This window comes from Phymastichus coffea, unplaced genomic scaffold (assembly GCF_024137745.1).
Source record: "Phymastichus coffea isolate CEN01 unplaced genomic scaffold, Cenicafe_Pcof_1.1 PCOF00059, whole genome shotgun sequence".
NCBI classification, from domain to species: Eukaryota; Metazoa; Arthropoda; class Insecta; order Hymenoptera; family Eulophidae; genus Phymastichus; species Phymastichus coffea.
Window position 1 is genome coordinate 1 of NW_026706870.1, and position 23,313 is coordinate 23,313.

Here is a 23,313-nt window from a genome sequence, read left to right on the forward strand (position 1 = left end):
AAAGAGAGAGAGAGAGAGAGAGTGTGTGACGGGCGTTGTGCTTGCAGCAGTCGGGCGACTGAGAGCGAGAGACGAGAGCCGCGCAGCGCAGCGATTGCCCGAGCCGCCGATGTCCCAAGCGCTGGTCAGCTGGTCGGCGGACGCGGCGCTGCTCGAGGAGGCCCAACATCGTCATCGTCATCAACAGCAGCCGAAGAGCGCGCAGGAAGCGGTGGCTGGCTCTTGGCGGGCCCCCCAAGCCCGAGCGCCAGCTCTGAATGTCTTCGCACATCCGCCAGTCGTGTGTGGTGAGGACAAGCCCTCTCAAGCATCCGAGCTGCCGAGCTTATCATGTTGACACAAGTTAATGTTTTTCCGTTTATTTCTTTGATTTGTCCGCCCCTCCGGTACCTTGCTCACCTCGTTCCCCGTGGCTGTCGCCTCCCGGTTATCTTTTCTGTTCCGAGCGCGCTCACCTCACTTCCATTTGTAACTCTCGGTCGAGGCGACTCATAACTGATTGCTCGTTGCAGACATTTGAAGCGATCCTGAGCGACAGCAGCAAAAAGTACCAGGACAAGGTGAACGCATTATTGGCCGCCTGGGAGCATGTGGCGAACGACATAACGCGCGCCAGGCACCCGCAGCAGCAGGCGCAGCAACAAACACAGCCGCCGCAGCAGCAGCAGCAGCAACAGCAGCAACAGCATCACGATACGCCCGAGGCGCTCGTAGAATGGGCCAACGAGCACACGCTCAAGCTGGTACTGAGCGGCGAGTGGCCAAAACTGGCCAACGCCACCAAGACTCACCTTACTCACACCCTCGAGCGCTGCGCTCGCGAGTTAGCCCAGCAGAAGCTCGACTTCGCCGCGCGCCGTTGCAGCGATCTCGTCGACCTTGTGCGCAACCCTTGGGGCAAGCCCACCCTCGACAAGATCATCCACGGCCAGCTCAGCCAGGAGCATGAGGAGGAAGAATTCTGCTGTCAGGAGAAAGGCGAGCTGCTGAAGATGCGACTGCGAATACTCTGCGAGGATCGCTGCGAGGATTTGGCCATGCACCTTGCGGCGGCCTGCGTGCGCTCGCTGCGGCGCAGCAACCGGCTCCGCGATCTATCCGAGCCGTCGCACGTGCAATACATGATGGACGTGTATATGGTGCTGCTGGCCAAGCTCAAGCGCACCCAAGAGATCGTCGCCCAGCTGAAGCTCATGGAGCTGCAGGACTCGCTGGAGTTAATGCAGCGGTTGAGTGGCGAGCGCCCTACCAAATACGGCACCGCACGTGTATGGCGTAGCGCGACCAAGGCTGCGCACATCGTCGCCCAGTACCTCGTCACCACGGGCATGCTCCGGCCGATGGCCGATCCGCACTCCTCCGAGACCTTCACGCACGTACTCAACTCCTGGGCACTGTTGCACGCCAAGGGCAAGCACGCCCTGGATACGCTGCCCGACCTCATCCGCAAGCTCATCGAGCCCGCCGAGAGCGCCCAGCACATCTATCTCTTCTGCCACGTGCTTGTTCAGAACTTCGGTGACGGGCTCAAGTCACTCGTCATTGAGCTTTACATCCGCGCGCTCACCACCGACATGAATGAGCTGGAGGACCACCGTATCAACAACGAAAAGGAGAAGATTCAGGAGACCTCCCAGCGACTTAGCCGGGGCTTTCTCCACCTTGCCGATTACGTTGATCTCATGGGCGTTGCACGCGAGTGCGTGCTCACGGCCTTCTCACTACACCCCACCCGGCCCTGCTACGATCGCATCAGGGAGATGGCTTGGAGGTGTGGTAAGATCGGCTCGTTGGAGAAGGAAGCGTTCGATGCTGTGGCTGCTGCTGACAACGACGACGATGACGATACCACCCCTGTCGTGAAACTCGAAGTCGCGGATAAGGCAGACGACTCAATTTCGAGTGCAGAACATGAAAGTTCAATGAGGAGCCTGAACGAGAGCTCGGTCTCGCTGACGAGAGAGGCGATAGAGAGGATAGTCGGTGCTTCGTTGAACAAGCAGCCGCAGAGCCAAGCGAATGACAGCAAAAGCCAGCAGCTGAGGATAAAGGATGAGCCTCGAGATGTTTGTCCGAACCAGGAGTCGAAAAGTCCGGCTGAGCAAGAGCCGCAGCCGTCACTTGACGATCGGCCGGAGCCGAAAGTTGAAACGCCAAAACTCTCTAGCAACTTGGATGCGTTGATTCGTATTACGGGTGACGTGATTACTGGCTCGGCCAACTATGACGAGAAGGCTGTGCCCAGTCTGCTTCTCGATGGTGACAAACTCGGCATCAGTCCGCAGTTGATCGACGATCTCTCCGTTATACTCAGTAGTCCAAGGTTTCAACTGATCAATTGGACTCTAGAATGGAAGGAGCTCAGTCAAATCTGCCAAAGCTACCTTCAGGACGCGGATAAGATGCGTAACACCGACAAGCAACTCAAGTACCTGAATATCGATTACTCCCAGTTTCTCAATCAGCCTTACAACAATTCCTGGCGGGATGATCCGCATTACGGTATCGAGAAAGGCTACGAGCAGTGGTATTACACAGACTCCTCCGAGTCCGACTATTACCAGGGACCTTCCAAGACAACTGCTGCTCGGCGTAGTCTCGATGACAGTTCGGACAGCGACAGCGAACACTTTGTGCGTAGCACTAAGCGTAGAACTAAAAAAGTGCCGAGGCTAGACTCGTCGGAAAGCGAGATGGAACGAAAAAGCCGAAAGCCAAGACAGAAATTCAGGAAAGTCCGGACAACCAGCTCCGAGAGCGATTATACGCAGGACAGTCAAACGAGCAGCTTAGGTAGCGATGGTTGTAAAAAGAATTCCAAAAAAATAGTTAAAAAAACATGCAATGGGACTAAGAAAGTAAGTGTTTTAAACACAGTTTTAAGTAAGTGCTGTAATTTAACTAATTTAATGTATTCGCAGATTATCAATGGTCGATCAAAGAAATCGAAATCTATCATCGATCCTTTTCATATCTTCGACGAGAATTTCCAACCTTCTGATGCCAGTGATGATGGCACAATGACCCTTTTCTCCGCGGACGAGAGCAAGCACGAGACCATTACGGGATCAGCGGCCTTTAATGCAGCACAAATTATCATCAACAAACGAAGTGATCCCGAAGTTATCAAATCTCTGCGTATGTTTAGGCCGTCCAACAAAAAAGTATCATCATTCAATCAAAAAGCAATCAACAATGGTATCAAGAAGAAAGAACACAACGCCGACGAGAAAAATACCAACGATAACTTGCCCAAGAAATTTGCACCGATGCTCAGTACCATCAATTTGAGTCCTAAAATCCCACTTAGGCGAGTCGACGAGGTTGAGAAGCATTTGCTCAATAAGAAAACGATTAGCACCTCGATTAACACTCTGGACTTGAGCAATGAACTAAGGCACATTCAGGAGAATATGCCTTTTTCTTCAACTAAGAGTTCTTTGACCAATTATCAAAAGCAGAAGGTATAAATTTGATAATTTCATTATTAAACATTTTTATAATTCAACTGAACTTTAATCATTTGATTCGAACAGTCGAGATCGCGGAAAAAATCTAGCAAGCCGAATCTGCAAGAGTTAGTACAGTCGATGGAATTCTCCGAAGCGCCACGCGTACAACATACAGTACATGTGGTTCAAGTTACGCGTAACATTCCGCAAAGTCCCAACTCAACTGCCTCGGGTAATACACCCCCGCGCAATCGAAGTAACATTCAATTGCCAGGCACACCATCGTCTGGAGGTCATGACAGTGGAGTAGGAATGAGCCCAGCTGGTCAAACTCCACCTCCGCCCACGAGGTCGAGTTCCCTTCAGGACGTCGGCGAGGAAGCCAATCAGCCACCCGACAACTCTCCCGGACTCGGTAAGTTTTACACTTTGACTCAATACATACGTAAACTTTGTAATGTGAAAGATAATTCACGCGCTAATTTTTTTCTCAGCAGATTCAACCAACACATCAACGATGGATTCAATGGATGGTACGAGAACAGTTGCACTTACGGTTTTATCTAATCAGAGGATCGCATCGAATCAATCGCCTAAGAAATCGCCGTCTCCGTTGACAAATAACTCGCAAGAACAACAGCAGCAACACGTCGTTGTTCGCAAGCCTGACGGTACGTTACACCTGGTCAGTCCGAATGTGGTTGCAGGCCAGAGAAGTATTCTGTCGCTGCAGAACTTTGAGGATGGCAATATTAGTTTCGCACGGCAAGTCTCAGTTGCATCGGTCGCCGGGGCAGAAACGAAAACTACGCAAGCTCAGGCAACGAGAAACGCTGCTTTGCCTAAATTCCAACAAGCTTTTGGTAAAACGATTTGCACCCTATCCACCGAATCTACGACAGTTCCATCGACTTCTGCAACCGAGACTCGTGGTAAGTTTATCATTATACATTTCATTGAGTGTTTCAATTATTCTCGAACTGAAGTACTTGAACGTGACAGAATCATCAGCGGTACCTGCTTCAGCAATAACAAACGTCCATCAGCGCATTAATGCCAAATCAACGGCCAATAACTCGAAAAGCATACAAACTTCGGTACAAAACGCAAGTATCGTCAGCATTCCAAGCCTCCAGCAGGCGGCAGCGGGTACACGACAAATCCTCAACATTGTGCAAAGTGCCAATTCTAACGCAACGACCGTCAGTGGACCAACGCTACAGGTTGTTCAGAATTCCACACCTGGTAACGTCATTTACTCGATCCCGTCAACGCCCAAAATTGCTGGACAAAACGCCACACAACTCATATCAATACCTGCCACGGCAATCGCCAATAGCCGTGCGCCCGTTCAAGTCAAACTCAATATCATCAGAACGCCCTATAGACCAGGTCAGCCAATTCAAGCTGTGGTCCATACTCACAGAGTACAACCTCCAGTTCAGCAAACCCAAACGAATCAACCGCAACAGCAACAGCAGCAACAACAGCCACAGCAGATCAATTCTACAATGGAAATTCCAAATCAAGCGAGCTCGTCGACGCTTCGCGAACAACTTCGTGAGTTTGACAGTGTATTAGAGCAAGTAAAGCAGCGCAGCACGGGTCAGTCGTCGTCCACCGACACGACGACCATTCAAACACAGACGCAAACGCAGACGGCGCAGACGGCACAGATCGCGGCCACTGGTGTTAAGCAGACACAGCAAGTGTCAGTCGGCGCACTGACTCAGCAACTGCTTATGTCGTCGCAGTCACCGAGTAGCGCGGTCGAGTTTCCCAGTAATGGTAGCACGCTCACGTTTCAACAGCAAGATGTCTACCAACAGAAAGTGGCCCTCATGTACACCAACAAGAGCAGCAGCTCATCAACGCCCAATTCGACGCCCGTGGTCGTTGTTACGTCTTACTGTCAGCCGGCTGCCTCGCCCGCGTTGAGTGTCACATCGCAGAGCTCGTCCAGTCCATGTGTTACACCTGCCCCCACGCCGGTCTTGTCCACCGGCAAAACGCCGCCACAATCTTCTTCGAAGAGCTCGAAAAAATCCACTACTCCAAAGAGTGTCAAAGTAAATACTACTATAAAAGTAAGTAACGATAAGAAAACTTTCTAAAGGTTCGCGTTGTTGCATTTCAGGTCAGCGCACAGACTGCCGCCAAACAAGCACCCATCCCCAAACCCCAGCAGAAGCCACAAGAGGATCCCGAAACTACTCAAAGGATATATGCAATCCTGGGCCAATACGCTGAACAACTACGTAACTCGCCAGATTTGAACAACAAACCAGCGCCTCGTCGGCGTTCCAATCCACCAACGAACCCGAATCAGTCGTCCAAACGAAAGAAGTCGGGTTCCAGTAAATCGAAAGGTGGTACCTCAGGTCAGCAGACGTCAGAGCCCAGCCCTAGTGCTGATGATATGAACAGGACGATGGGCAGTAGCGAGGATTCAAGTGGAGGAGGTGGTGGCGCGGGTAGCATTAGTGGCAACGGCAGTTCTCTTATGCATATACAGGACAGTCCTGCTGGATATTCGGCCTCCGAGGAGACTTTGGTTAGCAGTAACAACAATAGTCAAAGTGGCAACAACGATAGCGCATCGCTTAGTAATATCACGGAGACGAAACCAACTACCGTGACTAGTGACTCAAATGACAGCCTTGAGGGAAATGTGAAAAGAAGAAATCTCATTTTCACAGAACCCAACTCAGGTACGTACATAATTTATAACTATGAAAGTTATAAATTAAATTGAAAGTTAATCGTCAAGTGATAATTATTGATGATTACAGGCCAAGCTCGAGCTGTAATCGTGCAAGAAGCACCAAACGTTGGAGAGACCATCTCCTCGGTAACCGGCGGCAAAGTGACCACGGGTACGGCAGTGCTGGTGTCAGGTACGAATTTCATGCTCCCGATGAATTTTGTTAAGAGCGGCCAGCAGATCACCGTCGTATCGGGCGGTTCGAAACTACTCGCGGCAGTGCCAGCGGTGCGTACCACCGGCAACGCCTCGGGCGTATCCAATGCTTTCGTCCTGCAGTCATTACTCAGCCAAGCCAACAAAGTCATACAGCAGCAGCAAAATCAACCGAAACTCAAGCTCGCGCATCAGAGTCAAATCGTCATACCTCAAACAGGTGGCGTCGTCAGGTTCGCTAACGATGATAGCAGCAGCGACAAGAGCGACAGCAAGCCCGATTCCAATAAACCGCCGCCCAGCACCACCACGATAGGACTGTTTCAACACTCGGGAGTCATCACGAGTAATCCGACAATTGGCCAACGAATCCTCAACTCTTCCACTGTAAAGTTGCCCGCCGTCAAAGCTGATAGTGCACAGAAGGTTGTGTGTTTGACTACGCCGGCAAAAATGAAGGAAATTGATGCGCAAAATACCACAACAATTGCGTTAGCATTTACTCCAAGTACTGATGGAGCTGGTGCTGCTGCCAATGCTACGGCTATTAAGGAGATGAAAGACCTCGAGACGTCATCCAAAGTCGAGACACTCACGGCCACTACATCGACCAAGGGACTTAAACGGAAAGAGGAACAGATCGACGATACTTTTCATTTGAATGCTACAGCGGGTAAGGGCGAGCTGGTCAATTGGAAATTTGTTCTACAGCACTTTTCGTCTTCGTTTCGTATTGTAGGCATCGTCATGCATCTCTCGTTCTCTCAATTCTTTTATAATGTGTCATTTTCCATTTCATTTTCTTTAACTCATCTTTTTCACAGCTATGTTTTCTGCTAGTGGTTCAATTACTTTTACAGTTTGCATTGTATACGCGTACTTTGTATTGCAGTAAATAACCTTAAAAGGTTATTATTACTTTGTTTTTATGATACATTTCTAAGATTGCACTAGTATTAGCCATTTCATTTAACTTTACATTTCTATTCATTTATTTACTTGCATTTCACGATGTTTTTTCATTCCGCTATGATCACGTGTGAATTATTGTTAGGAAACATTGCGGCTTTATTGCATTATGTTACAGTACAGTTTATTTGTTGACTATACTAAATTTTTCTTAGTATCGTGTTGTTACACTTGTTTTGCATTGTGTCCGATTATAAATGTATTGTAACCGAGAAGCGACCGACAAACCCGAAGGGTTATACTCACGGCCATCCGTACAAATTATTTAAAGGGTGGTTTCGGGTGTCGCGAACACTTCTACGATTAAATATTGTACCGGACGTGTACACTAATCGTGCGCGAAGCTAACATCAGGAGAAGGGTCAGTTACAGGCGAAACACAGTGACACTCGCTTAAATTGAGCCCACTTCATTTACAAAGAACATCAAGAACATCTGTACACATGAGTGCGCTCGATGACGTCACTCTACCACGATATAAATTAGTGGCGAGAGAGAAAGAGAGAGAAAGAGGACACGGTACCGATGTTTCCATGCCTCGCTCATCGCTTCTCCTCGTTACCTCTGCTGCTGCTCGCTGATGTTGCTGCTGCTGTCGTATTGCTGCTGGCCGTGCATGCTACCACTGGGTGACCGCATGAAAATGCGCGCGCCGTCAGCACGGATCCTCGCCGGGATCCCCACACACATCGGTATCGATATATGAGACTGGCTGGGCGCGATTTAGCCACCAAATACAAAATCGAACTGACACCCGCGCACTGGACGTCTATCCTCGAAAAACAAAACGAAAATTCTCAAACAAGACAAAAAATCGGCTGCGCGCAACCTTACTTCTCTCACCTTCGCGCTCCTCGCGGTCGTCGTCCTTATTCCTCTTCAGCCGTCGGTCGCTCCTGGCTTTACCAATCAGCTCGTCCGACGCACAACTAAAAAAACAGGCATGAGAGTTACATACATATACCTGAAGACGGCGAACGGGCGATTGTGAGAGCCAACCCAAGAATCGGCTAAGCCGTATTCTCCGTTACTCTGTGTGTGTGTATGTATGTGTGTACGTATGTGCGCGTGTGTGTGTGCGTGTGTGTATACATGTACACACACGACAAAACTAAGTGTTTAATATTATAACGCAATGGAAAAATAATGAGATATTTGTAAATAATTGCAGATGCAACACAGTCGCTGAACAAAAAGAGTAAGCAACAGGCATCGCAAGCATCAGCCATGACTTCAACGACAATAACGTCAACCATGGATAACTCTTCACAATTCTTAGTTAGCGTTGGAACCACGAGTTCGGATAGCCAAGAATCAGCCTCGTCAACTATTCCAAGCTCGGCGATTGAAAGTAGTAGTATGGATGGGACAAAAGTTGAAAACGGAGTTCTCTGTGGAAACGCTAGACTTCAAGAAGCCTGGGAACCCGAAAGAAAAGGATCGCCCGACACGCCTTGGAGGTATCCCCCGACTACTAACGCACTAGGAATGGAGCCGCTAAAAGCTTATTCCCGTGACAGTGAGAGCTCCGAAGTGACCCAAAATAGCGTTCTTCAAACGATAAATAAGGGTCAAGCTATCGAGATGTCAAGTGGAGGTATCTTTCAAACGAAGAAATTCTTTCCTTCGATGAACAACGCCAAAAGCTTGGTAAAGAGTGGACAGGCGAATAATGCTAGACCAACTGCTGAACAAGAAAATCAGCAAAGGAAACAGCTTGCGATGGAACACGCGTTAAGGCTACAGAAAAGTTTGAGCGAAGAGTGCGAGGATTTAGGAGTTGATGAGCCTAGTACGAGTGATCTCTTCCCCGAGGCCGATTTGCTTTTTGACACAAATAATTCGCCGGCCTTTGATCATTCGTCTCAGGAAGCCAGCTGCAGCCAAACTTTGAGGTATCTAATATTTTCCTAATATTCTTAACAACTAGCTCAACGTTTTCAATTTATTTCAGTGGGGGTATGAGTTTGAGCAACAACAAAACTTATGCGGGTGCAAACAGTACTTTGTCATTCTTCAAAACCATCGACTCCGTCTCTTCTGGCAGCCGAGATGCAAGCCCTGTAGTCACGCCAAAAAACTCTGCGTCCGTTTCGATTAAGAAGAAAGCACCGGTGCAAAGAAGAGTAACAAAGCCTAAAGAGTCTCCTGCTAAAAAGGTCAAGAGATTATCCGACGGCCTACTGCCTGCAGATGGCACTCCGCAAGCCAAGCACATTAGGTTGAGCCTAGTTGAGAATCTTAGCCAAGACGAGGTCTCCAACAGTAACACGGATGTGTCCAGGCTATCACCTATCATTGGGAACGGGTCTTCGAAAGAGCCGGAAAAGCCAAAGGTACATAACACAGTGAAACTCTGCTTATAGGACAATTGAATAACCCGTTGCTTCTCTAGATTGTTCATAAAAGCGCCAAGCCTCATGACAGTACTTCGCACGAGGTTCCGGATACAGCAACGGGAGAGCACATTGACCAGCACACTGCTAATCACGCATCTTCGAGCCTGAGTTCAGAAGGAGATGTAAATTTGGCGTTACTCGAGGATGGTGCTGCCAATGTGACCGTACCATCACCAATCCCTTCCATTACTGGTTCTCTACTCAATATGAACAATCGATTTACATACGCAAACAAAAAACGCCCGGCTGCTAACAGTACTGCTGCTATGAAAAGTCAACGGTCAAGCGATTTTTTTAGGTAAATACCTAAACTTGACAACAAATTAATTGGTACAAAAATAAACTGTACTTTGACTTTAGTACAGAAGGCCTGGTATCGGAGAGAACGAAATCAAGCACAGATAATGACGAGGACGAGGAAGACGAAGAAGATCAAGAGGACGACGAATCTTCGAGCGTGAGCGAATCTTTTGGCCCGACTGAAATTAGCGGTATTGGGAATGGGCTGCAAGACATAATCAGAAATGTGTCCACAGTTAAAGTTACGCCGGTAGATCATCCAACGTTATCTGCCAAGAGAAAAGCGACGATTACTCGGAAAACCTCAATTAACCATAAAGGTCAGTGCTCTGACACATTTGTGAATCGCCGTTAATGACGACGGCACTGACTTGTAATGCGTTTTCCAGATTCAACTAGTGGTTCGTTCGCGTTAAACAAATTGGCGGATGCAAAAGTCACCGTTGCCAAAAAGCCAAAAATAGTCGCGGCGACCACGCCAACGTTATCGGTAATGAGCGAAAACGAGTCATCCAGTCCAGTCCCATCAGGGGACAGAGTATACGATATCAGTCCGTCGGACGACGAGACGAGTAGCGCTACAGTGATGAGCAACAGTACGCTGGATGTGGGTATTGAGCACTGCTCGGCAGCAGCCGGGCGTAGATCGAGCTTACGCGGTCACGTTAAGAAAGAAAATTGTGGTTGTTGCAACGGTTCTCCCGAGCGGCCCAAGGTAAAGAAGATCGGTCCTTCCAAGCCCCAGCCATGCAGCGATCAAGTGACCGCCAAGCTGAAAAAGCCAAAGCAACAACAGCAGCCAGCGAAGCAACTCGCAAAGAAGAGGTAGTCCTAGCTCCCACGCATCTGTACATTCTTCATTGAGGCTGAGAGAAACGCTAACTCATCCTCCACCCGCTCTTGTTAAATTTCGGCGAAAGCTTTGCGATGATTTTTTATAAACGTCTTGAAGACAGGTTTGCCGACGATACCTCAGTTTATCCGCAGTTTATTGATTGGTTGATTGTTTTTAGATGTAGCTCGATGGCGATCCCGTTGTATGTCTAGCGCTTGCCAAACTCGAACAATTTCATTCAAAATGTTCATGGATAACGCCAAGACCTTCCCTTAACATATTACATACGCGCAGACAATTTTCCAATGTACATAATCGCGTCGTAATAATCATTTTCAGATGAGGGAAAGAGAAAGAAAGCTAGGCAAATCTTTAGGTGAAAATTTTTAGGTTATACATATTAAAAAAATATAGACTTACATTATGTGTATACAGTTATATATTATTATATAAATATATAAATATAAATATATATATATATATATATATATATATAAATATATGCCAGAAGACTCCTTTGAGTTGGTAGCACGATATCCTTTTAAATTGTAGATGTTTCTGATTATCTCTAGACAGTGATGAGAATTAAAGCGGAATTTTCAAAGAGATAGCAATGACTTGATATGTACACACACACATACACACCATATATAAACAAATACAAACAGTCTAGAAGCGTTACTTTTGAGCAAATATCCGCTAAGGCGATTATTATTGACAGGTTCTGAAGTAAATTATCTGTTGTGAAAGAATTGCAAGTGTCAGTAAAATTACGTACTAAGCTTTGAAATGAGACAGGTTTAAATGAGAGAATAGAGAGAAGTAATATTCAATCTAGTCATGGGTGAGTGCGAAACTATTCGTGTGTACTCGTGCATATGAAAACGAGTAAGAGAAAACAAATAGTGACTAATTCAAAGGTAGTTAGGTAGCATTTTCCTTGCTGAGTTAAGTCAGGATTTATACGTGTAATTCTTACCTATACAGTATCTCGCTGTAATAACCGTTGAAATACGCCTAGCAAACCTCGTAGCTATACAAAACACGGGCGATCTCTAACAGAGCTGCACGCCAGTCAACGAAAAACCATGCTACGAGAACAAAACAAAGAACGGGTCGTGCTTAAATGAGAAAACAAGTTTACCTCTTTATTTTTTTTACATTGCCAAGTACAGTTTCTTTCTCGTTTTTTCCCCTGCGTTTCTGTTACTACTGGATACCACTTTAGCCAAAAGAGCTAGATTCATTGATTCCAATTTTTCATTTCGTTAGATTTTATTATTGTCATGAGATTATTATTTATTTGTTTATTATATTACATTTCGTAAAGGTCATATTGACTCTTAATATTTTGTACTTTCCTTCGATCATATGTATATAGTAACTCGTTCAAATCTTGCAGCTCTTGTTTTTTTTTCAACGACTTTTGTAATTGCAATCTGTACTTTGTGTTTTAAAAGAACGTGATCATTACTGTACAAATAAATGAAATGAAAAAAGCATTGTATGTTATTTGAATTAAACCAAGAACATTTTTGTTGCGTAAAAAGTAGTGCTTCTCTTATTTAAATTTTCATCGATTTTCAGCGTGAAAAATAATGAAAAAGTGAGGATATACGAGAGATATACCGGCTCCAAACAATCTTCCTGTACATTGTCAATGTATAAATTTCCGCGTTAAAGTCATAAGCACCAATCGAAAGAAAAAAAGTAAAAACAATGGTAAATTAACAGATTAGTAGATGCGTATTTTTGAAAATAAAAAAAAACGATTTACGGACAAAATAGAAAATAATTAGCTTCTACGGAAGAAAAATTTTTTGCAAAATTAGTGCGGCCTTTTGTCGCTACTTAGTCGTACCAAGCGCATTTAAAATATAGCAAACAAAAACTAAACCGAGGAAAAATAATGGTTTCGATGTTAGAGCCGAGATGCATTTCTTATAAGGGAAGAATTCTATGTATATCAATAAGAAAATTAGTAAAAAAGTTTTACAAAGTTAGCTTCAGGTACTTAAGCTGCTTAAAGGCCGTTATAAAAAAATAACTTAAGAAGTTTTTGTAACGTATGTTTGTTAAGGCTAAAGTTTGTCATTCAAAACTATTTAAATATTATGAGAAAATTTAAAAAAATAATGAAACTTTACCAGTATTCGAAAGCGCTATACGTTGTACCGTAGATACTTTGAACATCTTTAAAAAAACGAAAAAAAAGAATTAAAAAAACTACGTTATCGTGAAAGGTTGTTCTTCGAGCGCTATGTATTTGTCGTTAGCACAAAAAATGAATAGTGAACAAGAGAGAAAGTAAGCGATACAAATCTAACAGAAATTTCAATAATTGATATTGTAAATAAACGAGACCTATTTTCTATATGAGAAAAACGTCACTCGAACAAAACAATTTCCATCGACAGCTCGATGAATATTGCAATATTATATGATAATTCTTTCAGCGATAGATTTAATGTTTAATCGTTTTATGTACTGTAACAATAGAAAAACAAGAGGGTATTGGCAGAATAAAAACGAAAAATTCTGTATTAAAAAATAACAAGTTTATTTAATTTTCAAGTCAATTACAGTTACAGTTTTCCTCCTTTCTTTGTTCCTCGACCTCCTGAAAAATAAAAAAACACTATGATGCACAACAAATCAAATTACAATTTTTATATGTGTATCTGTTGATGATCAACTACAACAAACTTTTCTGATTGCGTCCATTATAGATATTCCTCCTTGAAAAAATTCATTAATTTCTGTAGGTACACAAACATGATTGGTCATTTTTGGTTGTATTCCCATATCTTCGCTTATAAATCTAAATTCTCCTTCTTTTTGTCTAACAAATTCACTATGTAATTCTTCATATGTAAAGAGAGAATTTTTTGTCACTGCTTCATTGAGTGGACCAAAATCAACAATTTTTACTTTATCTTTTTTGTATCTGATGACATCAAATGAATCTAAAATATAAGAAAATTTAAAAGTTAATGAAAATAATTTTTCAATATTACAGTAAATACATTTGTTTATAATTACAATCATCAGGACCAAATTTGCTTTGGATACTTTCAGTGAACATACTTTTAATATCTTTTTGAATGTTATATTTGTCATTTTCAATGTGTTTATAATATTGTGAAACATCTCTCTGAGAAATCCCTGTATTGTAAATTAAAAGTTGATTCCTTTGTAAAAAATTATTATTAATGACTACCTACCAACAAGTTCCTTATTAACTACAAAGCAACGGAATTCTGTGCATGGGTCAATATCTCGCCATTTCTTTAATACTAGACATGGATAAATCTGACAATGTTTATCATTAATAGATCTAAGCATACTCAAATCCTGTGATATTCTATCCGAACTCTTTAATAGTAAGTACACATCTTCGAGAGCATTACATTTTAATGACTTTGTTGCTGCAACCCAGGTAGCATCCTAGAAGGATTGATTTAAAAATTAAATAGTACTTAAAATATAATTATTGAATATTATTAGAATTTTAAATTACAGCAGGAGTACTCCAATTTAATTTCAAAAAGACAGATCCAAATTTTTCAATCACTTGTTGCACCTGTTTACTAAACTCTGGAAAAGTTGGTTGTTCTTCAGAGTCCTATTATTTGTCACCAATCAAAAATTACTCTTTAGTTACTACTCGAGATTTAAATTAAAGCAATTTTCTTTACCTCTTCTTCCTCGTCTTTAATGGCTGAACCATCAGACCATTCTGAATTGCACGAATTACCTTTGTTTATTGCTTCAAGGGGTAATAGAAAGGCATCGTGTTCTAAATATTTACAAACATCTTGAGGTAATGGCAGCATCACGGCTTCCAGGACATTTTTACTGAAAAGTGGATACCACTGACAGAAAGAATAATCCACATATGAAATATTACTTTTCATTTCGACCAAAACTGCTCCTGTCATTTAAAACATAACCTTATATCTAACCAGTACTAAACGTGTACACTGCCATTGATGTAGGTATAACATTTGGTTCTCGATGGCAGGATGAAAGCCCCGCATCACGCACACACACACACACACACAGCCACCCGTTGGCGGTTACAGTAGCAGCAGCGCATGCACATTATTGTGTACGTGCATAAAATTTTGTTTTTCTTTTATAAAATCTAATACAGATTTTCAACACTACTAACGTTATAATTAATATAAACATAAAATAAAACTAGTTGTTTGAATATCAAATAAGATCTTTGTATTTATAAATTTCTCTAAATCTTGAAACTGTAATTTGCTTGTAAATATCATAAGCATTGCTTTTATATGCACTTGGGAATGGAATGTAAGGAAGAGAGAAAATGCGAGTGGTGTGCGAGCGTAACTTGCAAGAAATTTAAATGATCAAAGATGTGTATAAATACATGTAAGATATTTGGTTGGTAATAAAATGTCGACGGGGCCGACGGGGCGTCAAATCAAAGCAAACAGATAGCAGCACCGTCCACATATGAACGCGGTCGGCGGTGAACGTGGACGAACAGTGTGGCAGAGAAGGGAACAGAAGGGAAGGGCGGGTTCGCACACAGCTGCCAGCGCAGCCTGCGCAGCTATGCGTATGTAGGTACAGCACATCGCGGCCAGTGTCAGACACACTCGGATCAGATATCTTTCGGTCCTTGTTCGAGCCAGTGAGAGTGTGTTGTCGGCAAGTCATTCGGTTGGTATGTTCAGTTGAGTTTTCCTCGCAGGCAAGTGGTGCAGTGACGAGCAACAAGAATCGCCAAGTGCGCGTGCGTATGTGTGTAAGTTCCATAACGCGCACGTTTACGGTGTCGATCAGAGGGATGCCCGCAACGGCTCCTGGTGCATAGTAGCCTCGTGATTCATTGCCTCGGCATTCGACTTTCTCTCTCTCTCCCTCTCACTCCTTCTTTTTTGTCTCTTGACGAATCAAGGCATAACCTCAACGAATTGTGCTGCTGGCGAGAGTGCAGGCCAGTGCGTCCTGGTATGCCTGGTTATTCGTTACAGACGAGATGCCGTGCCGCCGCAGCAGTATCAATAACAGCAGCAGTCGAGCAAGAGCAAACGAGGTGAGTGGTAACTCGCCGCAATCGCGTCTCTGTTACTCACTCGCTCTCGTTACACGTTCTCTCTCTCCTCTCTCTCTTTCTCTCCGCTTGCTTGACTTGCTCGAGCGACTGCCTTATTCGGATAACGGAGCTTATTAGGGTACGAGATGTGGTAGTTGGAAGAAGTGGCAATAAGTCCAAGTTGGTATGAACGGTGCAACAAGTGTCCTCTCTCTCTCGTTCTCTTTCTCTCTCTCTCTCTTTCTCTCTCTCTCTCTCTTGTTCAACGTGCGAAATCAAACTCGCAGCTCTCACGAGTTCAACAGCACGTCCTTCGCGACCGCGAGGAGTGAGAGAGCACGCTATTAAATTTTAATCAACGCGAGAAAAGCTGGTGAGTGCAGGCGTCGGGGCAATGTACTCGCGCGCGCTGCGTTTCGAGAGCTACCTGTAAACAAATCGCGTCCGCCGCGTTCGCGGAACGACATGTAGGCGTTCACGCCGCGACGTCCGACGGAGCCCGAAATAACTCGCTCGCGTCTGTCTCCGAGGGGGTCCCCGTACCAGGGCAGCTCTTCACTCGGCGCGCCCTTTGTGCGCAAAGAGCGCCGGATGCGCCCGACCGGGCCGCAAGCGCAGATGTTTTTCATTTTTTTTCCCTTTTTCTCTTCCCTTTCGGACAACAGGTGCTCGATACTGGCGCGCGCGCGCGCGGGTATCTGGCGGGGACCGCCGAGCGCGCAGATGCTCGCGCGGCGGCGCCGGCTGCCTCGGGCGCGCCTCTCCCCGCGCGGTGACACGGATGTTGTCGGCGGCCGGGAAAGCGGCTTTCTACCGGGGCTCCCTTTTCCCACGCGACCGCTTCCGCAGCGCGCTAGAAAGTCGCGGCGCTCGCACTGGCAGCGGCTTGAACGGGGCGACCCCTCGATGCTTGCAGCGATGAGCGATGAGCCGCTACGCGGCAGCAGGCGAGGACGACGGCATGGCGAAGGAGAGCGCCGAGGACTCGGACAGCACGAGCAGAGAGCTGGCGGAGATGGCGGGCCCGGAGCAGCAGCAGCAGCAGCAGCAGCAGCAGCAGCAGCAGCAGACGCAACGACTGCCACCGACCTACGTGTACGCGCAGGAGCAGCAGCAGGAGGACGGCGCGGCCGAGGCTAGGCGCCAGCGAGCCTGCGTGAGCGAGGAGCAGCTGGGCGCGCTGCCGGCCAACTGGGAGAAGGCGCTAACCGACGGCGGCGAGGTCTACTTCATCGAGTAGGTAGTCGCGGCGCGGCCGCCGCGGGCCCGGCCGCAGGCGCTCACCCTCGCTCTCGGCTTGCAGCCACAACACCGGCACCTCGCACTGGCTCGACCCGCGCCTCTCCAAGTTCCAGAAGCGCTCGCTCGAGGAGTGCCACGACGACGAGCTGCCCTACGGCTGGGAGAAGATCGACGACCAGCTCTACGGCACGTACTTCATCGACCACGTGAACCGGCGCACGCAGTACGAGAACCCGGTGCTGCAGGCGAAGCGCGCGCGCCGTCCCGAGCCCGCGGCGCTCGAGGGCCGCCGGCTGCGCACCAGTCTGCTCAAGAGCTCGCGCGGCCTGGGCTTCACCATCGTGGGCGGCGCGGAGGAGGCCGCCGGCGAGGCGGGCGCGCCGCGCGCCCCCGACTTCCTGCAGATCAAGAGCATCGTGCCCAACAGCCCCGCCTGGCTGGACGCCCAGCTGCGCACCGGCGACGTGCTCGTGCGCGTCAACGACACCTGCGTGCTGGGCTTCAGCCACAACGACATGGTGGACGTGTTCAAGGCCATCGCGGTGGGCGACACCGTCGAGCTCGAGGTCTGCCGCGGCTACGCGCTGCCCTTCGACCCCGACGACCCCAACACCGAGGTGGTCAGCACGCTGGCGCTCAGCGCGCCTGACGTGCTGGGCGCCGAGACAGCCCCGGGCCCCGGCGGCTCCGTGCCCGACCTCTGCGCCGGCGAGCCCGAGGCGGCTGCCGCGCGGCCCGCCAGCGCCGACCTGCTGCGCGGCCCCGAGCTGCTCGGCATCCCCGTGGTCAAGGGCCTCGCGGGCTTCGGCTTCACCATCGCCGACTCGGCCCACGGCCAGAAGGTCAAAAAGATCCTGGATCGCGAGCGTTGCAAGAACCTGCTCGAGGGCGACATCCTCGTCAGCATCAACGACGTGGGCGTGCGCGACATGTGCCACGCTGAGGTGGTGCAGGTGCTGAAGGACTGCTGCCGCGATCAGGAGGCGCTGATCTGCGTGCAGCGCACGCCCACCGCGGTCGGCAGGCTGCAGCCGTGCCCGCGGGACGCCGATGACTGCTTCAAGGAGATCAAGGACGGCCTGTTCCGCAGCAAAACGCCCACTGCCGACGCCTACAGCACCCAGGCCAAAACCGTGGTGCCCCAGCGCGCCAAGACGCCGCTCATCGACACGCGCCTCAAGACCGGCTCGCCCCCTCCGCCACCGCCCCCGCCGCCGCCGCAGCAACAGCACCAGCAGCACCAGCAGCAGCAGCAGCAGCAGCAGTCGTCCCTCGACCATCACGAACAGGTCCTGGACGCTGGTTACAAGTTCGACTACGACCACGGGCTCTACGCCTACGGCGAGCTACCCTACAAGCCGAGCCTGGCCCACCTGTCCGACGACTTCGCTGCAATGAATCTCTCGGGTGAGTGCGCCTCTCTCGTTTTCGCCTTGGCGCGGCGAGGCTCATTGCGCAGTTGGTCCGCAGAAGCCGAGGAGTCTCTGCGGGAGGCAATGAAGCGCGAGGAGTGGCTGGCGGCGAACGGCGACAAGTTCAACTACGACAGCGATGTCTATGCCATCGACGTGTCGCAGCAGCACGTGGATCATTACCCGATGCACATGGCAAAACAGAACGGCATGCACCACCCAGCTACGACGGCCGCTACGGACTACTACAAGGACATCTATGCCGTGCAATCGCCGCTGCACTACGATCCGGAGCACGCGGACTATAGCTCCTATGCGGCCATGATCGGCCAAGAGCAAAACGTCGATACCGGTGAAATCTGGGACAAGAGGAAGGAGACCACAAGCTTCGAGCACGAGCAACCTCATTCCAGTTCCATTATGCCGAGGTAAGCAGCTCTATAGCAAATTGTCTGCTTCAAACTTCGGACAAAACAAAACTCTGCTCCGTAGATACGGGCAGTACGGAAATAGCGTTGGAAACGACTTGGTCTGCCCTTCCTATCCTGACATTGAGTGGATCGAGACCCTGGTGACTCTCGTCAGACAAGACACCGGCTTCGGGTTTCGAATAGTCGGCGGCACCGAGGAAGGATCTCAGGTTGGTGTCTCACACTATCGCTTATGTTCTCATCTATCAGTCGGTCGAGATCTCAAATTGGCGGCGTGCGCTCTTACTTGGCCAGCAGGTATCCGTAGGGCATATAGTCCCGGGAGGTGCGGCCGACCTTGACAACCGCCTTAACACTGGCGACCTTATCATGTCGGTCGACGGCGAGAGCGTCATGAACTCGTCACACCATCGTGTCGTGCAACTGATGATCGCCGCAGCCGAGAACGGCCGCGTCACGCTTGGCATTCGCAGACGCATCGCCACTCAAGACCATCAGCATCTTATGCGTGATAACGTCCAATCGTCGTCTTCCTCGTCCTACGGATGTCGACCCGTTGCCCATGTGCAGTATCCATATGACGTTAGTGTTTATCGTCTTATTTTCATTTGGTTTGGAGAAAGGAAATAAATAATACTTTCATTATGTCCTTTAATCTTTGTAGGTGACTGTGACTAGAATGGAAAACGAAGGCTTCGGTTTTGTTATCATTTCGTCAGTTAACAAAGCCGGTTCGACAATTGGTAGAATTATCGAAGGCTCGCCAGCTGAACGATGTGGCAGATTGAATGTTGGCGATCATATTTTAGCCGTCAACCGAGTCGATATAACGAATGCCTGCCATAAGGACATCGTCAATCTTATCAAAGACTCTGGTTATTCAGTCACTTTAACTATTGGATATCCACTGGATGATTGCTGCAGCAATACCTCACTATCTCAAAAGGTATACGTCATTCAGGCATTTAACTTCTTTTTACTGGCGTTATTTTAATTATTAATTTTTTTCAGGATGAAATAGCAAGCGATGCTGATGGAGGACAATATCATGCCGTGGAATTAACCAGAGGTACTCGTGGATTCGGCTTTAGTATTAGAGGCGGCCGAGAATTTCAAAACATGCCGCTCTTTGTCTTGCAAATCGCAGAAAATGGACCAGCTGCAATCGACAATAGATTAAGGGTATGCATTAACTTTAACGTAAAACCTATGAAATTTTACGATGAACGTTTGTTAAGCAAAAATATTGTCTTCTAGGTTAGTGATCAAATAATAGAAATTAATGGCATCAATACCAAAAACATGACTCACACGGAAGCCATTGAAATAATACGGAATGGGGGACCAACAGTTCGTTTATTGGTGCGACGAGGCGGTTGCCAAATGCCTTTAGTGGTAGGTGCTCCTTCACATCTCTACGACATGAATATTTAAAGAGAACTTTTTTAGAAAAACCAAGCTAACACAAATAACAATCATCGACTCAATCTCATCGTACTTTGTATGTATGTATCATGAATTTTATGAAGGGGTGATCTAATGTGCATCGATTTTTTTATGATGATAGTCTTATCGTTCGACATCGTAACATTCTGTATATAATATGTTTACTATTGTTTTGTCTTTTATTTTTACATTTAATTGTTGTTTATATGAAATCATTGAGATACTGAATATTATCAGTATACCGAGGTTTTCTACATGTTTTTTTACGAACGCAGACAATAAAAATAGTATCATGCGAATTGATGTTTACAGTTAAGTAATAGTGGAACACAATTGTTATTTCGATACATCATAAAAAAATTTAGGAACACTTTCAGTGCGATATCTAGCAAAATTTATTATTAATTCGTAAATGAAAGAACACCGAAAGTGTTTGAACTCTAGGATGGTCTGAAAAAATAGTTTCCATCTCATAGCAATCATTCTAGCAGCTACATTAGCTACTTTATTCAACAGTTCATTTGGCAATCAATTCCACGATACATTTGCGTATAACTCAATAAATCTTGTGTGACGAATCACTGCATTTTAGTTTTTAACTTAGAAAGATTGCTATCGGAATTGACCTTTTTTAGTACATTTTACATCCACCGGCTTTATGCAACTAATGTATTTAACGATTTATGTATCTGACTAACACGTGTGATAAAATGAAAAAAAAGTGTGCCTTGCGCGTGTTCTGTAACATTAACTACAATATTTGCGTCTCATTTAATGTCACTGTCTTTTTTTTGGGGAATATGCAAATTTTATATATTGGCTCATTTAGCGAAAAAGTTTCTTGGATTATAAAGAAACTATTTTTTGATATTTTAATACCTCTATTTTTAATACCTGAAAATGATCTGATGAATGAGGAAATAGAGTCTTGGAAACTTTTTCTGATTAATAATATCTTCAGTATAAAGTTCCATTGTTGAAGCTTGATAAAATTCACGTTGTAGAATTCTGTCAGGCTCGACCAAATGAGCAATCGTGCAGACGATACGAATCATATGCCCAGGATTGAGCTGAACGAGAGGCGATCGATAAAAAATCGACTCTCTTTATCGCTAGATTGTTGCTGCTCGTCAAGGAGTGGCCCAACGTGAATCTCAAAACAATGCCAACTTTAGTCGCCTTATACAATTTTTACGACACAATTTACAAATTCTAGAAGAAATTAAAAGACTTTGCGTATTATTGAGTGAAACTTATATCATTATTAAAACAATTTGTTGTTGCATTTATTCGGGAGAGCTACATCCTTTGTAAGCGAATGAACGAGCTTGATACTTGTTACAGAGAGCGCTTCTCTGTTATGTAAACGTAATGGCAAACTCCAAGGAGAACTGAACGATAATTAATTGTTTCCAGTATTTGCGTAATCGTGCATTGCTGTAGATAATAATCATTTGATTTTGAAAACACTGCAAGTCTCACTTCCTAATCATTTATTTTCTTGTTTTTTTTTATAATGCAATTTGCATCGTTTACCTTGTCGATAAGAATCTCGTATTATTGAGTGCACAGGCCATCTTTTTAAAACGCATTCAGTGCTCACGTCACCAAAGAATGCACTCAAATGACGTATTTAGATTTTTTATGTTAATAAGTAATACGACTGTTTTTATAATAATAACGATAAGAGCTTATAATCATAAACTTTTTGAAAATCAATTTACTGGCATAGGAAGTAAGAAAATATTGTTATTCTTCCCTTGAAAATGCTATAGAATTTATATTTTTAAACGACGAAGAAGAGCTTACAAGGAAGAAACAAATTCATTGAGCAAACGTTGTACTTTAGATCTCGAATATTATTCTAGGACACGCATAAGCAAAATCGGTACATTGTTTTTAATATTTTCAATGAGCCTAGCTACTATGTAAGCTGACGGATGCCGAAATGTTTTCAATTAAACTAAATCTGTAATAAAAACTGTGAATAACTTATCTATGTAAACATATGTAAAGTTCTTTGTACTATCAATCATTGAAATTTGTGAGCAATAAAAAATATACAAGTTTATAATAATTTGATTGTTTTGTTTTTGTGTAACGCCGCTGTCTTAGAAAATATTTAATCATTCAATTTCTTCATTTTAATGTCGGCTTAGAAGTTTAGAGGGCTTTTTATAAAATCCAAACCCTGCCTGGGTTCGAAAGAAAACAACCAGCGGGACAAAGCGGATCTTTTCCATTTTTAAATATAAAATTGTTGCTTGTTTCCAACGTAGGATCAAGTAATTGTTAATTAAGTTATTGATGGTATAGTGATCAATGAATTTGTCGGTGAAATATTTTAGTACTTACGTTGGGAATGTTATCGATATTATCGATTGAGGTTTTATTTTTGAATTTACTTAAAATTGTTTTAAAGTGCCTTTTGCAGTAAAAAGATTTCGGTCTTATTCGGATATAAGTAGGTGGATCATAGTGCCGCATTCTTATCATTAACTGAGTTATTTATACTGAATTTATTTACGGAAAAAAGGTGTTAAAATCTCTATAGTTAATGCTCGATTTTCTTCAAGACGTCGATTTTTTGATTAGTTAGATTATAATCTTAGCTGGAATAATCAATGTTTTACTAGCGTTTAAACAGTGGCAGAATTTGTTCCAGTATTTTTGTAGTTTATTTTTCTGATGGCTAGATGGCAGAATGTTCCAGCGAAATAGTAACCGAGTGAAAATTTATGTAAAATTGAATGGCATTGCGATCACCGGGGTCATCGAGAGCAGCGACTTTGTTTTTGTTTAAGTTAGAGAAGATATCTAGTCGAGCGTCAGCTAT

The 23,313-nt window shown here is 45.5% G+C and overlaps 3 protein-coding genes across 9 annotated transcripts; 2 read left to right on the forward strand and 1 right to left on the reverse strand.

Moving 5' to 3' along the window:
• Positions 1-52: 52 nt before the first annotated feature.
• On the forward strand, positions 53-11,323 carry LOC131666651 (uncharacterized). Its single transcript, XM_058939493.1, has 13 exons — positions 53-287; positions 513-2,858; positions 2,922-3,464; positions 3,537-3,867; positions 3,947-4,384; positions 4,455-5,521; positions 5,590-6,163; positions 6,245-7,045; positions 8,513-9,236; positions 9,296-9,677; positions 9,737-10,038; positions 10,101-10,360; positions 10,430-11,323. The coding sequence occupies exons 1-13, from the start codon at positions 258-260 to the stop codon at positions 10,867-10,869; spliced, it is 8,238 nt and encodes a 2,745-aa protein (XP_058795476.1). The 5' UTR covers positions 53-257; the 3' UTR covers positions 10,870-11,323.
• A 2,088-nt stretch (positions 11,324-13,411) lies between these two features.
• Positions 13,412-14,858, reverse strand: LOC131666652 (cell division cycle protein 123 homolog). The gene is made up of 6 exons (XM_058939494.1): positions 14,574-14,858; positions 14,396-14,500; positions 14,100-14,322; positions 13,918-14,040; positions 13,582-13,841; positions 13,412-13,495 (listed from the first exon to the last, which is right to left on the reverse strand). Exons 1-6 carry the CDS (start codon positions 14,814-14,816, stop codon positions 13,451-13,453), a joined length of 999 nt encoding a protein of 332 aa, XP_058795477.1. The 5' UTR covers positions 14,817-14,858; the 3' UTR covers positions 13,412-13,450.
• Positions 14,859-15,422: 564 nt separating this feature from the next.
• Positions 15,423-22,538, forward strand: LOC131666580 (membrane-associated guanylate kinase, WW and PDZ domain-containing protein 1-like). Of its 7 annotated transcripts, none has more exons than XM_058939379.1 (10): positions 15,423-15,716; positions 15,809-15,946; positions 16,863-17,182; positions 17,250-19,028; positions 19,093-19,240; positions 19,326-19,613; positions 19,696-19,977; positions 20,043-20,213; positions 20,289-20,426; positions 21,482-22,538. In XM_058939379.1, exons 3-10 carry the CDS (start codon positions 16,872-16,874, stop codon positions 21,626-21,628), a joined length of 3,264 nt encoding a protein of 1,087 aa, XP_058795362.1. In that variant the 5' UTR covers positions 15,423-15,716; positions 15,809-15,946; positions 16,863-16,871; the 3' UTR covers positions 21,629-22,538. The 7 variants fall into 7 exon arrangements, 6 of the variants coding, with proteins under 6 accessions (XP_058795362.1, XP_058795361.1, XP_058795360.1 ...); XM_058939378.1 differs by having other exon boundaries at positions 15,423-15,655; XR_009302107.1 differs by having other exon boundaries at positions 15,426-15,946; positions 17,250-18,595; positions 18,659-19,028; positions 20,289-20,536; positions 21,482-21,617.
• The last annotated feature ends 775 nt before the right edge of the window (positions 22,539-23,313 follow it).

Coding starts and splice junctions, on each gene's coding strand:
- LOC131666580 (XM_058939377.1), top strand. CDS start 16,872: ATGAGCCGCTACGCGGCAGCAGGCGAGGACGACGGCATGGCGAAGGAG. Junction 19,614..19,695: donor ATGTGCAGTATCCATATGAC/GTTAGTGTTTAT, acceptor TAATCTTTGTAG/GTGACTGTGACTAGAATGGA. Junction 20,427..21,481: donor GTTGCCAAATGCCTTTAGTG/GTAGGTGCTCCT, acceptor TTCACGTTGTAG/AATTCTGTCAGGCTCGACCA.
- LOC131666651 (XM_058939493.1), top strand. CDS start 258: ATGTCTTCGCACATCCGCCAGTCGTGTGTG. Junction 5,522..5,589: donor CTACTCCAAAGAGTGTCAAA/GTAAATACTACT, acceptor GTTGCATTTCAG/GTCAGCGCACAGACTGCCGC. Junction 6,164..6,244: donor TTTCACAGAACCCAACTCAG/GTACGTACATAA, acceptor TGATGATTACAG/GCCAAGCTCGAGCTGTAATC.
- LOC131666652 (XM_058939494.1), bottom strand. CDS start 14,816: ATGACAGGAGCAGTTTTGGTCGAAATGAAAAGTAATATTTCATATGTG. Junction 14,041..14,099: donor AGTTAATAAGGAACTTGTTG/GTAGGTAGTCAT, acceptor TTTACAATACAG/GGATTTCTCAGAGAGATGTT. Junction 13,496..13,581: donor TAATGGACGCAATCAGAAAA/GTTTGTTGTAGT, acceptor TTTATTTTTCAG/GAGGTCGAGGAACAAAGAAA.